Genomic DNA, 15,873 nt, shown 5'->3' on the forward strand with positions numbered 1-15,873 from the left:
AGAATGTGATTCAGTTGTTTTCATGTTCATACTCCATTCTTGCCCACTTTTCTTTCCCATCATAGATGTAAGCATCGAAGCAAGTTGCATGAAAGCTGTGTGATTTTCATCTGTGAAAATACTCAAAACCCACGGAAGGTTTTGATAAGGCCCTGGTCTAAGTTCTGGTTATTGTACCTTCTCACTGTGCTTTGTGTTTTCTGCTGGAGTTGTCTTAGTCTGCTCAGGCCTATTTTTCCCTCTCTTGGTTTAACGTGTGCTTCTGGTCTGGCTTGTGACCTACTTACAAAATGGTGTTTCATGACTTTTGATTTCCTTTCACAGATGGAAACTAGAGTCAGAATGGAAGAGCAGTCTCCAATTACTTCTGCAGAGAGCAGTCCTGCTGATGGATCTGTTCATGGTAAATGCTGATTTAATTCCCTGTCACTCATTTTTTCTTTAGTATTTCACTTAACAGAAAATAATACGTGGTGAGATTCTGTATGCTTCTAAAAAAAAACAAAAGAGACTGTTGTTTTATAGTACAAAATGAACAAAGATCAATGGATTGTGCAGTAACTTCTGTCAGATATAACAACAAACATCTGAAACCAAACAAAAATGAGTGATCACAATGTTTGCTATATAGCAGTAATGATAACCGACTCAGTAGAAACCAGATAATGAGGACTCACATATAGATCAAGATTACGTTGCCATAGAAACTGTGCTTTCTTGCTTTAATGAAATCCTGTGGATGTATATTGCTTGCATGTTTTTTGAATCAAGGCTTTGGAAGTACAGAAATAACATGCAGACCTCTTTAGCACTATTTCAGTTGACAACAAATAGGATGCGTGTGTATATTTGAGAGCCAGGACGTTGCAAACTAAGACAGGTTTGTTTTCTTCCCTGAAGGGTGAGCTGACGGGATACGAACTTTTGCTACTGGAAGGGCTGTGGTGTTGAATACACCTGGAGTTTAATAATCACAGCTCCATCACACTAGTGATTAAAAACACTGTGATTAAATCAAAGGCACAAGACAAGCAGCTGGATATGTTCGGAACATGAGGCTCATTTAATACAATGCAATACACAGGAGCTTCGTGTTGCCTAAAGAGGACAAGAAGGCTGTATTTTGTGAGCCTCTCTGAAGAGCTCAGAGTAGCTCTTTAGAGTAGAAAGCAGAAAAGCTTGCAGCTCCAGCTTGAAGTTTATTGCAAAAATAAGCTGTGTGCTTCATGAATCACTTTGCGTTATTCTGCTTTCTCTCTACTAATTCACTGAATGTAATTTCTTGTAAAAGAAAAATTCAGATTAAAGTGTCGATACTTCAGTTTTTCAAAGCAAGAAGAGTTACAACTGAATCGTGGCTTTTCCTTTTTGTCTTCCTAGTCATTGCCCCCAGCCAGAGCAATGGTTACAGGCTGCCAGGAAGGAAGGCTTTCTTGAACTCTACTATTCGTCTCAAAGCAGAAAAGCTGGAGAAGGTAAAAAAGAATCTTGTGAATTCTCCTTCCTCCCTCCTTATAATGTAAAGCACTTGGAGGATGTTCCTAAGTTGACAGAACAGGAGGTGTGAGTTGAAGACATTAAAGTTCCTGTTTGAGTAGCTTCTTCCAGGTTGCGGGATGATGTTTCATTTTATATATTGGGCAAATTACTGTTTTTGTTAATCTAATTACTGATGAACTCTTCTGAGAATCTGAACGTCCCTCAGGATTTTTAAGAAAGTTATTAAGGACAAAAGGGTTTTGCTTATTATGCTCATCTGTATTCAAGGTTAAACAATATCTGAACATCTCGCAATTAGAATGAGGAGTCACAAAGAGTGTCTGGAATAAAAGTGTAGTCAGTGAGGGGGTACTCTGATACAGAAGCTCTTTGAAGTGTAGCTCTGTCCCTGCACTCATTATCCTTGGTCCTTTTGGTGTTTTTTCTCCAAAATAAGTTTTCCCCTTCCAGGCATTGAATTATCTCGGGATTCAGCCCTCAGCTGAACAGCAGCAAGCCCTAAGGCAGCAACTTCAGAAAGATTCTAAAGGAACAGTGTCTTTTGGAGGTAATCATTTCTTAATTACCCTGGAAAATAGAGAAATGTACGAATACAGAAATAGTGGATAATAACTGTTAATGTCTTTTCTGTCAGTGTCGGATTGCTACCACAAATAAAGCAGTAGTTTAGGGCAAAACCCTTCTATTTAATAAAAATAAGCTTAGAATTCTGAAACGAAGTGATTGTAAATGAGAAGAAGAGAAAAGAAACTAACCTGACAGATGGCTTCACTCGGTCAGTTGGTGATGAGCAAGAGCAGCCATTACATGGAGAGAGTCGTTTGTGTGGGGACCATCACAGTTCTTTTTCTAGGCTTTTTTCCTGTTGGCTGTGGCCGTGTTGGTTGGTGACACCAACAGTTCCAGAGTATTTATCTTAAACTGAGATACTGTATTTCCAATGCTAAAACTGATGGAAGTTTCCTGAAATTTATGAAAAACAGCATCAAGCTCTGGTATAAAAATGTTATATTATGTAGTTTTCACACTGTTACAAAAATACTTGTACTAAACCATCTAAAAATGACACCAGCTTTTCCAGTATTCTATCAGTAACGGTGGTGGATCTTCCGTCAGATTTTATGTGGTGTACACAAACTGACCTTCACATTTCCTCTCCTGTTATAGCGACATATTTTCTTTAATACATTCAAAATGAATAGCAAGTTCAGGCCACGCTGATGGAGATTGTTGCAGCGTTAGTAACATTTCCTTGCTCATCATCACATTTCCCAGGTCTCTATAAGAACTTTTAAAGGGTGGCAAAGATGTGGGTTTGCCTTGAGCTAGCACAGGATTGTCTCTCTTTCCTGCATACCATCCTCTAGGAAAATCAATCCACAGGGAAGGGCTGGGTGTAAAACAGATGTGCAGATCTCAGTTTTTCACAGGGGTCTGCCAAATGTACAGCATCTGTAAGCAGGTACTTGGAGGATGAACTCTGGGTTTCCTTTCTTCTCCACAACTTAAGAAGCATTTCATGCCAGGACCTGTTCTTATTTTGCCAGCTTGGCCAAATGGTTCTGTTCAGAGGGATGTGTCTGACAGAACTGTAAGATTTATACTTTCCTTGAAGAACATTGTGGAGAGCAGATGCTTCATTCTGAGAGCAGCCTTTTAATTGTGCTATGAGCAGTTGTCTTGCACCTATTGATATTGCTGCTAACATCAACCCGCAGACTACAGCAGCAAAACCTGAACCGTTTTATTTTGTAGATTTCATTGAAGTTTCAAGGAATCTGTTCTCTGTGCAGTCAGATGCAACAGATGGTGGCCAAAAACCTGTGATGTTTGGGATTGACGGCATTGCCAGTTTGTTAGATTCACAGGTACAGTGTGTGTGTGTGTGTGTGTGTGTGTGTGTGCGTGTGTGTGTGCGCAGTGTTTGGCTGTTGGGGGGTATTACTGGGGAGCTTAATGGGTGAGGCTATTCCAAATCTTGGGCAGGTTTTTCATGCAGCTCCGTATCACGCTGTGCTTTAAGATAACCCAGTTTCTGTGAAGCTTTTTAAAGCAACCTACTTTGCGGAAAGCAGTTCACATAATGATGATGTTGTGGGTACAGACAGTGGTGATTTGCCAAGGTTTCTTACATGGAATGCACACTGCTACCGCCTGGGTGAATAATAAACAGTTAAGGGGTCCAGCGATTCTGGAGGTATCTTAAGAGTGGATGCCAATGCAGCGTGTTTGTAGCATAGGAATATTTAAATCCAATAATGTATTATTTAAAACATTGAAGAAAATGGTGGCTGGTAGTGTAGCATCCTTGGCATTTTGTGATGGTTTTGTTAGTCCTTTGAAACAGGAAAAAAATCTCATTCCTTGATAAGTTGGTCAGAATTTTCTTAAGAATTCTTTGTATTTTCAGTAATATTTTCCAGAGCTTTAAATCATTCTAGAATTATTCACTCATTTTATTAATAAGACTTTTTAGGGTAGGCTGTTAAGAACTGTGGGAGATGCATGTAGGGCTGGTTTCTAATGGGGACTGTTTAAAATGTGCACAGTTGGTAACCTGGGATTCTCTGGAGGATGATGTGGAAAAGCTGAAGAAGGAAAGAAATGAAGCTTTAAAAGAAATGAGCAAATTAAAGGTAATAGTTAATTTTGATTTGTATTAATTTAATCAAAAGTTGAATTTTGGTGTACTTCACCACTTTCCTTTTGAATCCTACGTTCAATTTGTGATGAATAAATAAAAAGGCAAAGCAAGCTGCGTACTGCTGAAAGATGGTGTGCTCACAGCATGGAGAATGCGAGCTTCAGTACAAGGACCACAAAGACACTTTTAAATCTGATTCATAGGGAGAGGAGATGAAGAAGCCATTTCTCTGGTGTGTCTTTGAGAAGTGACTGATCTGCATAGCAGTTTTGCTTGGAAATGTGCGATCCTCATAGTGACAGCGTCTGAACAGATGCTGATGGTTTTGAAAGAAGCTGACTGGGAGATAAACGAATCCATTTGCAAAACGATTGCCAATGTGCAGTTTGGTTCTGTCCCAGATTTTATGAAAATGTTCTGATTTTATTATTTTTTTTTTCCACCAGGACTTTAAAACCCATGTGTTTATGTGCTTATTCGACATCATTTGTAGTGTGTGTCACTAACTGGAAAGGCAGCAGTTGGAATCTGGTTTGGGTGCAAGCTACTTGGTTTTTATTTATTTATTTATTTTTGACAGGAGGAATTGTCAGCATCTCTGAATGTCCAGAAGCAGTTAACAGAGGAGCTGCAAGCGGTCAAGCAGGTAAAGCACTTTCTTTAAAGCAAATCCATTCTTCCTCCATTAATACTGTGGTGTTACCCTCTCCACAGCAGACCCCGATGGAATAAACCAGATTCTTTGTTGGATAAATTTAACCAGAAGTACACTATGATGTTGCTCCATATCTTTCTGTTTGTTAATGGGCCCTCAGTCTGTCACTCCAGACTGGAGCTGGTGTCCATCAGTCCAAACTAACACCAAGAGAAAGTACAAATCTGAAAACACAGGCAATGTGGCAGCAGGTTCTCCTTGTGGAGCCGCAGCTCACACAGCTGCTCTTGTTGAGAAGGACTTGGAGTAGGACCGGTGGGTTCCAGTGGAGGCAGTGCTCCTTTTCTACCTCATGAGGTCCTCATACTTTTAGTTTTCTGTCCAGTCCGGTATGTGTGGTGAAGGTGGCTTTGCTGGGAGCAGAGCAGCCCACCAAGGGATAAATGCCAACATTTCCTATTGGGCGTTTTGAGTAACTGCTGCTGAAAGGGGCCCTAACAGTGAAACAGAAATAAGGTCGTTCCAGCAGCGTTGTTGTTTGAGCCCTACTTTGGAGGTACAGAGAAGGCTTTTTTGAAAAGTTGTGCTTTTTCAGGTGTGTTAAAAGAATGCCTTTGTTCGCTGTTTGTGGTGGCTGGATTCTTTCTCAGATAAAACCTGTAAACATTTGAATTCATTCAAGGGAGAAAAACCTGGTTTGTAAGAAATCTGCACCTCGCCTTCATTCCGTAAAGATTCCACTCCTGTTCTGCAGCCTGCAGTTCTGCAGTGGTGGTGCTTTTGTGCCACATTAGGACAAACGGTGCCATCGAGCATTGATTTGGGTAAAATGTTTGCAGCTGCAGATCCCATTTCTGTCATGTCTTCCTTTATGCCTGCAGTCAAAAGGGACAGGACAAAGTACTGCTGCAGCATGCTGTAGGTCCACCTGTTCTTCATGGGGATGCCCCTCAGCTCTGTGGCTTAGAACCGACCATGTTGCAGCGATGCTGACTTCATTAACTGTAGAGCTGGGAAAGCTGAAGGCGTCCATCCCTTTGTGCTCCCTGCAAACAGCTCTGGTTTGTCAGAAAGTTCTGCTAATTCAGTTCTGGTGTGGATAATCATTTCCTTGTAATAGAAGAGTCCATTGTTCGTTAATTACTCCTTTAGGTCTTTCATTGTTGAAATCTGGTCGTACTTAGTCTGCTGTTACAGAGGAATTAATATTCAACAATTGGGTTTCAGATAAAACAATGGAGGAGTGCAGGCAGTTACGGGTTATAAGAGATTAAACCTCTATCTCAAGGAAGTCTTATTTCAAAACAAAGACCTCCCTTTTCATTACAGCAATTCTCCCATGACTTATTTGATATCAGTTTATTTAAATAATTCCCACACATGCATTTTTAAGATGCTGCCCTTTGTCGGGGCCTTTGTGTTCATTTACGTTCAGCAAACTTAATATGGAAGTACCTTTTCACTTCCCTCTCCAAGAGCCTTTCCCTCACCACGGGCTCACTGCCGGTTCCTTTGCTACTTAAGACTGTGAAAACATCATTTGTCATCTGCAGGGCCCACCTTTTCTCGCTGATGAGTCACAGCAGCAGGGAAGTCCTGCAGAAGCAGCAGTAGGTTTGATCTCTGCAGGTACGGATTCAAACTTCTGAGAAATCCCCCAACTTATTTGAAGGAAGGGGAATTGCTGTGAGCCACGTGCGGGGGGGACGCGTTGGCTGCACTCTGCCTGTGAGCAGCAGTCGGTCCATCTGCCTGTTAGCACTGCACGCCTCCTGGTGCTGTGCTGGCAGCTGGCAGCAGGACCTGCTGCCCAACAGAGACCCTGCTTTTGGGTCACCTGTGTTCCAGGTGCAGATGACAGTCATGTAGAATGCATCAGCTTCACTTAATGCTGCTTGTGCTTCTAAAAGAAAAATACATATACTTGCTGACAAATTAAAGGGTATTTAAATGTATCTTTTATCAGTTATAATGGGAAGGTCTTTATATAAAACCTCTGTCTGGAACTGGGCAGGAAAATTAAGAACAGCACTTATTTGAAGAGCAGCTGGGACTGAATGCTTGCATCAAGAATCCACCTGTGTGATGTGCAAACTCAGGCAATAACAGTAAAGTGTGTAGCAACATCATTGGAAGGACTTCACCTCCTGCAGAAGAGATGGGAACAGATAACAGCTTTGGATGCGTGTCTATAAAGCCTCTCAATCCATTGGATTTAATTAATCGTGGAATTAATGATGTAATTTATTGGGAGTATCATCTCTCTATAAAAACCTGATGTAAAAATCAGGAAATGATCCACTGACTGGGAACCCTCACAGGTAGCCCTGACACAAACCACCATGATTTAAGCTAAATTTGCACTTGAAAAACAAACCTTTTGTGATTATCAGGAGTTGCAACTTTTCAATTGAGTTGTGTCATCTACAGGAAGCCAAGGCAGCTGTAGAGGAGACCAGAGCCCTGCGAAGCAGGATTCATCTTGCAGAAGCTGCACAGAGACAGGCGCGCGGGATGGAGATGGACTACGAAGAAGTGATTCGCCTATTAGAAGCTGAAATAGTGGAGCTGAAGGCTCAGCTCTCTGATCATTGTGGCCAAAATAAAGTAAGCAAAGCAGTCTCCTGTCATAGTTACCATGGTTTCCTTGCTGTTGTCATGTATCTTGTTTTCATTTTCTGTTCATCTGCTTTTCTAAAGTAGGTCACTGTTTGTCTTGTATTATTCAATAACTGGAATGATGTGTAGTGAAGGGGATAATGTGAAGTGCATGAGTCTTCCTTTATCCAGATATCTTTGGGCTGCAAAAACAGGAGCTGGAAGCACATGTGGGCCATAGGTCACCATGGCACATCTCAAGCGTTAGAGCAGGGATGGTTTCTGCTCTGTAGGCAGCAGCTGGGAGGATGATGCACACATTTGTGTCCATTTGTACGTATGTAAAAGTGACCTGAATGTTTTTTATGCTTCTGTTAGATTAATAAGGTTATAAATCCAATACTGCTCTTAAGTAATTGTGGATTTAATCAAGATAGTAACTTAAATGATGCTAACAGGAGTCTGCCAGTGACGTTTCCTATTATTTTTTAATCGAGCCTCATGTTTTAAAACAGTTTATTTCCAGTGAATCGTTCCAAAGTGTGCTGAGGAACAAAAATATTGGAGGCACTTTTTAATCTTCTACACATGGTTCAAACAAGTGCAAACAGGTTGACGTGTGTGTGCGTTTGCCTTCTTTTTCTCGTGCAAAATAGATGTGCACAAGAATTAATGGCGAAAGAGGCTTAGTGAAATGCTGCCGTTTCTCACGGTGAGAATTAATGCAATATTAAAAGGTTTTAATAAGATAAAACTGACCCCTGTGGTGTAGGAGCTTCTGGCCTCTCCAAACATCTGGGTGAAATACCTGCGTGCACAGCTGAAGGCGGTGAAAAACAATGTTTCTGAGCTGAGAATTTGCTCTATGAAACAACGTTACAGTGCTCTTTGTTACTGTTTCCATGTATGTAAACAGGAGGCATTACATTTGGAAGCTTTTCTCATGGTGTTGTCCTATGGGCAGTTCCAAGGACTCAGGAGAAAACCCTGAGCTAATGAGTGAGACTGGGCAGAGCTGGGCTCACACTGCAGCTGGAGGAAGGATGCATAACTCGGATCAATGGCTTATACAAGCACATGTAGAGAAATCCTGGGGGGTAATTTTCTTCATGATGTGCCATAATTACTCTGCTGGCCAAAGGCTGTACAGACGCAAACTGGAGGACCACATCTCTTCACACACTGGCTATTTATGGCACCCTGCTGACAGGTCCTGCCAGCGTCACTTCAGCTTTGTTCATCCGGTCGTGAATCAGAACAGACCATCCTAAGTTTCAGCCCATCATTGCTGTCAGCTGCCAGTCTGAATTTACCTTGATGTGATAGCTGGGAGCTTATTTACTAGCAGCTCAGGCACACTACCTGAGCAGGTATGGGTAGAAAACATAAGGTGTAAAACATTTCAGACGTCCATTTTAATTCATGCCTTTTACCTTTGTGAGCCATGGAAGAAAACGATGAAAATAAAAGCTTTAAACCAGCTTGTACCAAACATCTTTTCCAGGATAACATCCAAGATTTGAGGAAGAGGGTTACTGTTCTGGACTGTCAGCTGCGGAAATCGGAGTCGGCTAGGAAGAGCTTTGAGGTGGCTACTGAAAAACTGCTACAGTTCGTGGAGGTAACTGTGACTCTGCACTGTTCTGTTTGGAAAAGCTGTTTATGTTGATGTTGCTGAGGAGTAAAGCTGAATGTAATCTGTAGTTTGCAGAAACCATTCCCTAGATTGATAAACCATGCTGGTCTTGTAGGAATGCACTTCTCATGTTGCTGTACATGGAGTCAACTGGAACTGGTCACGTTTCTTAAATGTATTTTTCACCAACATACTGATTTCTGTGCAATTCCTTAGAAGGAGGCAGAAAAGTGTTATAATGTTTTGAAATGCCATGGAAAAACAAATAACATTACAGTATTTATTTCATGCAAATGAGTTTTATATATATATATATATATACATATACATACATATTTATATATATATATATTATATATATATATATATTTAAATTAACATACAGAACAGCTGAAACTGAGAGGGACCTTTGGAGGCCATCAGTCCTCTCTCTCATCACAGCATTGGCATTGCCCACTTGGGCTCTGAGTATCTTCACAAATGGGGACTCCACAGCTTCCATGGCAGCCTGCTCCAACATGTACTGGTGCATCCTGTCACTGTGTAAGAGAAGATGGTTGCAGTCATGAATTCCAGTCATTATTTTAATATAATTAATAATTATTTTTAAATGTGACCAGTCCATGTATCTTTTTGAAGATTAAAGTGTTTTGTGGCTGCATTGCCATGAATTAATGTGTTATGTACATTAAACGTGTCCCTTCGTAGACTGTTCTGGAAATACTGATGAAATCAATATTTGCAAGAATAAAAGGCAGCTGTAAATAATTCACTAGGTATGAAGTACTGGGAAAATGAGAATAGCCATGAAATTGGCTTTGTTACTATGTTCTGTAGGAACCCATTCCGTATCATTTTGTAACTTCTGATGATAGATTTTGTAGCTGTTACTTCTCTACATCTCACTGGAAGATTGTAGATTCTTTAAAGTACAGATCAGAGCCCTTGTGCCAAAGATATGACCTTCCTGATGGTGCTGATTTATGAGGTGTTAACTTCTCACTGTGGCCAACAGGTTGTGCACGAAATGCTCTCCGAAAACTCTCCTTCCTCAGCTGTTCTGAGGTAAGCAGATCTGAGCTGTTATTAACATGAATGTTGAAAACTTTTGTCCCTAAAAGTTGCCTTGTATGAATTTTTTTCCTATATTTTTCTGTTGTATGTTTCTGAATGTCATTATCCTCAATGTGGGGATGGGAATTTAAATATGCTGTTTTATTTGAAGCTTCCTAAAAGCCTTTGTTGTACAGACAGACAGAACAAATTCTGAGACAAACGTGTGCTTGATGATATTAATCACTTTTGTTCATAGAACGGCACTCAAGCTTTACAGCATTGAAAGGAACCTCATCTTACAAATGAATGCTTTTTCCCCTCTTCTTTTAGTGACAGAAGGACACCATTGTCTTCTAAAGCACTTCTTGCCCGGCTGGGGAGGATTGGACCAACTGTTACCACAGCTCTTGCAGCAGAAGCCAGAGACCTTGCCAAGTCTGTCCGTGCCATTCTGGAAGTGAACTGTGAGTAACAGTGCATGCCTGCGTCTGCGTACACTTGTATACGTGCCCATTACTTCATTTCTTTCATTAAATGCTGGGGCATGAAATAATTAAAATATTAAATAATTTAAATATTTTTCTAGGAAAACGCATGGGGCATTTCCTTGTATTATTTCTATTAGCACATGTGCTGTTTTGGTACTCTAGTAGTTTGATAGCAGTGGATCCAGTTTTTACATTTGTTCTCTTTCTTTCCTTTGCCTTTTGCACACTCTGTGCTTTTTTTTTTTTTGAGTTAATAACAGCAACCAGGAGGAGGGGAATTTGTTTTCCACCTGTGACAATGGAAATGTTCTGTCACATGAAGTTGTTTCTATCACGCTACACAGGAAATCATGTGAGGAAAACTTTTCGTCCTAAATGCAATTGAATTCTACCATGTGGTTGTCAAATAGAACAGGTCAGACATGTCAGAAAGCTCTAGAGCCACAGCAAGGATCCCTTCTATCAACCTGTAAGGTAAAAACAGCTCTGCAGAGAAAAGGATTTAAAGATTGAACGTCATCCTTCTGAGTTCATTCTCATTTGGAGAGCATTACAGATAGACTTGGGATGTGATGAGCTTTGGTATGAAATTAAAGCTTTAAAGCTTTCCTCTTTCTCAGGAGGAAAAAAACAAGACAACAAATAGTTAAAGCACAGTGTCTACTGGCATTCTCTCTGCAGTCCTCTAAGCCAGATTCTCACACCACACTCTCTTTGTGATCTTCTGATTTCTTGCAGATGTGCTGTCCTAAAAGGGGGCTCTCATGTATGTAGCATTTCATAAATATCAAACATTAAAGAGAACAGGACTGTAGACGTTACATAGACTTCCTTGCTAAGTGCCTCCAAATTAAAATTTGTTACTGAGTTCTTACAGCACTGGAGCGAACACTTCTGAGACTGCTACGTGGATAAAAATGGACTGCTGGACATTCAGCATTACACACTAATTTTTACTTTATTTACAACAGATGTGAAACACATCCAGGTGCAGAGCGTTCTTCTAATTAAAACTGATTTCCTTGTGAAAAGTCATCCTTGACATCCATGACAAAATGGTATATGCATCAGCTAACCACGCAGAGTGACCTCTGCTGCACAATAGCATCACATTTTGCCTGGGGGAAGAGGTTTAAAAGAAGTTCAGTGTATTCCTGAATCTCCAAGTACACGTAGCCTTGTCTGTAACGATGCCGCAGAGCAGTTTTCAGCCTGGTACGTTGAGTGACAGTTCTGTGATTTCAGTTTGGTGATTTAAGCCAGGATTCTCCATAAAACAAACAAAACCAAACCCCTCTGTTTTACAGTGCGTACTACTGCAGGATCCTCCAGATCCAGAAATGCAAATCAAAGTAATAAACAGAATAATCAAGCACATCTCCTGAAAGATTCATTCTTCATCTTCCTGAAAGGCTGTTAGCTATTTTTAGGCAGTAAGTCTTGGGAGGCCTTTCTGCTTTGCAGAATAATGCCATCTCCCTAAGACATAAAGAAAATTGCTTTCATCTTACAAAGGATCATAATGCCTCAGCAAAGGAACCGTAGCATTTAAAAGTAGTTGCTGGCTACACTTAGTCGTCCATATGGTGAATATCATGCTAAAAAAAAAAATAGAGAAAGCAGCTTCTTTTCTATTACAAAACTTAAAATATATTTGCTACTGATAATGGCAGAAATCTGATTAGCTCTGGAACGTACTCATCTCTTTGTACAATAGCAGGCAGTGAGCATTTGGAAATGTTCAGCAGAATAATGCAGCATTCAGGTATTCTGACTGCTAATTTCCTCACTTTGCTTCTGACTTTTCTATTAAAAAATACAGTCTTGCCCTTGTTGATATAATCCCAATCATCAGTATCTGTTAGGTGCTCAGATGCCTGCTTCTCTGATCACAGGCACTAACACAGCGTATCTTGAACTACTTCTTGACATCGTTTTCCTTTAATCTCTTTTCAGCCTGGGATCTGACAGTCATTGTGAAGTTCACTAAAAGTATCTCCAAAAACGTATCTTCCAAAAAATCCTGCTGCCCTGATTTATATTGATCTTCCTAGGTACCACAGTAGGCATTATGCATTTGCTGATGAAGATCTACAGGCAGAAGTTCAGTTGCCCACGTTTTGTATTCATTTTCCTTGTATGATGATTGCATGTAAGAAAAAGGTGATGGGAGGAGCTGGTGGCCAGCAGCTGTGGGTGTTTGTTCTCTTGGTAGTTAAGTTGCTGTTACTTTCTGGACCACAAAGTCTGACATCTTACATTAACAGCCAAAATGAGGAATCTCTCAATTTCTTCTCTTTATTTTTTAAACTACGTTATGGTAAGTTGCCAACATAGCTCCATGCTTAGCAAGTTGTTAGCTGTCCCTTCTCATTCCTTTGACACAGTTATAAGTTGGTGGCAGAGTTACAAGGAAGTCTTCTCAAACAGCAGTTGCTAATTAGAGAATAGTTAATACTGCTCAATATTCATGTTCCTTTTAATTATACATCACAGCCTTGGTATGTTTATTACAATAACAATAATGCCATCTACTTTATGAGTTTTGTTATAAAAATTAAAGATATGGCAGTGTTGTACAGCTTTCTGGCTGTGGCTCATTGGGAGAGCTCTGGAGAAGTTAGTAGGTAAGCATTGCATGTTTCCCCCTGCCTTTTTGGTTTACATGCATTGAAATCTAGATGTAATTGTAAGACGGGCACCCTCTAGCTAACTTGACTTTTATTACTTAGCATAGTGATATTAAACATATATTTCCAGAGACCAGGTATCAAAATAGCTCCCCTCCATTGGCCCCACAAATATTTTCAGATTGCTGTCACTTTGCACATGCTGCTGTGTTGTTTTTCAGTGTCAGAGCAAGGAAATGATTCCCTGTGAGATTTCATCCTAGGGACACTTCACCGTTAGGAGGGCAGCATAGCTTTAATAGACCTCGAGCTACTAAACTCAGAATGTACCTTTTCTTCCTGCCTGAAGGAGCAGCATAATAACAACTGAAGAGATAACTTGTATGTTCATTGTTCTGGTAAGGCCATAAATATTTCAGTGAGTTACTCAAATCAGAGATGGAGGAGACTGGTTAAATTATACAATATACATCCCTAAAGCATCTGTACAGCTCCCACCATTAACAGTTTTTGACTAGCAAAAGAAGTAATCTTAAAATCTGTGCTGTGTGCTTTAAAGATATAGAAACTATGTTTGTAAATTAAATATTTTCTGATAGAATATTTCTGCTAGGAAGTAATATTTTATAACACGTTTTAATTTTACTGTCTTTGAACTTTTCAACAATGACAAAGGAAGCGATTTTTCTCATGAAGGAACTGAACAATTCTTTTATCCAGCAGAGAACGTCAGAGTTTGCTTGTCCCTTAAGGTTGGAGATTTCTTCCCCAATCCCCACGTGTCTATGTAATAAGCCTAGTGAGGCCACACTGGGGTTTAATGGTTGATTAGAAGAAAGGCAGCAGACAGCAAAAGCTCTCAGTTTTACCTTTGGGTTTTCTGTTGTAGTGTGATTGATAGGGTGTGTGTTGAGGTGCTATCTTGCAAACCTAAAAAAAGCTGTAAAGCCTGTTTCTTTGGCCAGGATGGGTTTGATTTTACAGTAAATACTTGGAAGGAGACAAGTGAAGATTTGTTTGGTACATAACATAATGTACATGTATTGCTTCTGTGAATATGGGATATAAAAATGCCTTGCGAATGGGTAGCAGGAGAAATGTCTGTATATAATGTAAATCACACAGAAGCTTCCAAAGCTAGCACTGAGACAGTGCTTGGAACAGTACCAAGGAATCTGAAAGCTTATGGCTAGAAAGAATCTCCAGCAATTAGGTAGGTAGAAGCACCTGCCTTCAGTCTGAATTACATCTACATGAATCCAGACAGGTGTTGGTCTAACAAAATTCTGCTTTCTAGCTTTTCTAGACAAACAATTTCCATGCTTCATTATCTTTGCTATTAGGAGTCTTTTTCTTTGGCCTGAATCTTCCTCATTATGGTTTAAGTCCATTGCTGCTTTTCCTCATCCCAGTGGTTATTGAAAACATCCCACTATGTTCCTCTTTGTGGTAGCTTTTAATATATTAGAAGTTATCATCTCACCATTCAATTTTCTGTTCCCAAAATAAGCCTCTAATATCAGTTTGCTCATTTCTTTTGCTCACAAAGCTTGTCTTCTGGCTGTTCTATCATTCTTTTGTTTCTTTGGATTCTTTCCAGTTCATGAACATTACATTACGCTTACGTAGTTGGGACCTTCCTATGGGTAATACAATGGACTAATCGATTTGTTTGCTTTAAGAGCTTGTATGCTATATTTTAGACTGGTACACATGTTCTTCTTCCCAGATAGTTTCATGTTACTGACTGATATGTTGGTGCATTCCTGTACTTCCACAGCCTCTACTCCTGAACCAAGGATCAACCAGACCTACCCACATTCTCACACCAAGGGCAGCACTTTGTTTTCTTTCCTTACTGAGTTACACCCCAGTTTTTTCAAACTACTGATCCAGTCAGTTAAGACCTTACAAAATTCTAATCCTGTTTTTCAATGCCTTTTCAAAGGAATGTCTGTTCACGGGTGGTTTTCAAACCGCGAGTTACGCCTGTTCTTTCCTGACGTGGACTAAAACCACTTCTCGTTGTGAGGAATAACGCTTTCACCTAACTGGTCTTCCTTGTGGATATTCTTACAGGATCTAGAAATTAGACCTACAGGTTTAAATTCGTGTCCAAGAATCAGAACATTCCAAACTGTGTTTATGTACAAGCAGAGAAGCCAGATAAGAGATGGCTTAGAACTTAGAAGGACAGAATAATTTTATCATCTGATCACGTTTAAAAAGAAGTATTTAAAGTATCAATTGTGCACAAATTGCCAGCTAATTTACTGGTGATTGAACGTGTGTTTTATTCCCAGTGTTTCACAGCAATGAAAAAGACAATTTGATGTGTAAAGCCTGTATTTAAGAGTTCTTTAATGTGACCTAGATTTTAGAACTCAGTTGTTGCTGCTAGAAAAGCAATTTATTCTTTCTCCGTTCACTTACCTTTAATGAGAAAAGATGAATCAGCTTTTGAATAGGCACTGTCTGTACTGACTTTCTAATCAAAACATTTTAATAATGAACAACAAGTAAGTGATATTATTATGCCTTAAAATGCAGATGCTCTAACAAGATTAGGACAGACTTGTTAAGTAAATTTTCAGCATCTCTGATAAGAAGACTTCATTAAGGAACAGATCTTTAGAAGTCTTTCCACGTGCTCAGTTCATACTGTG

General features: G+C 39.9%; 1 protein-coding gene across 6 annotated transcripts in view; it reads left to right on the forward strand.

The window, feature by feature from the left end:
* The window catches only part of STXBP4 (syntaxin binding protein 4), a 46,198-nt gene that overhangs the window by 13,615 nt on the left and 16,710 nt on the right, over positions 1-15,873 (forward strand). For all 6 annotated transcript variants that reach the window (XM_072351844.1, XM_072351845.1, XM_072351846.1 and 3 more), the window contains 10 exons: positions 325-403; positions 1,381-1,475; positions 1,951-2,047; positions 3,256-3,368; positions 4,050-4,136; positions 4,725-4,790; positions 7,230-7,406; positions 8,902-9,018; positions 10,049-10,098; positions 10,420-10,553. In XM_072351844.1, the coding sequence (XP_072207945.1) occupies positions 325-403; positions 1,381-1,475; positions 1,951-2,047; positions 3,256-3,368; positions 4,050-4,136; positions 4,725-4,790; positions 7,230-7,406; positions 8,902-9,018; positions 10,049-10,098; positions 10,420-10,553 (1,015 nt within the window). The remainder of the gene's footprint in view (positions 1-324; positions 404-1,380; positions 1,476-1,950; positions 2,048-3,255; positions 3,369-4,049; positions 4,137-4,724; positions 4,791-7,229; positions 7,407-8,901; positions 9,019-10,048; positions 10,099-10,419; positions 10,554-15,873) is intronic.

Source organism: Excalfactoria chinensis, chromosome 17 (assembly GCF_039878825.1).
Source record: "Excalfactoria chinensis isolate bCotChi1 chromosome 17, bCotChi1.hap2, whole genome shotgun sequence".
Taxonomy (NCBI): Eukaryota; Metazoa; Chordata; class Aves; order Galliformes; family Phasianidae; genus Excalfactoria; species Excalfactoria chinensis.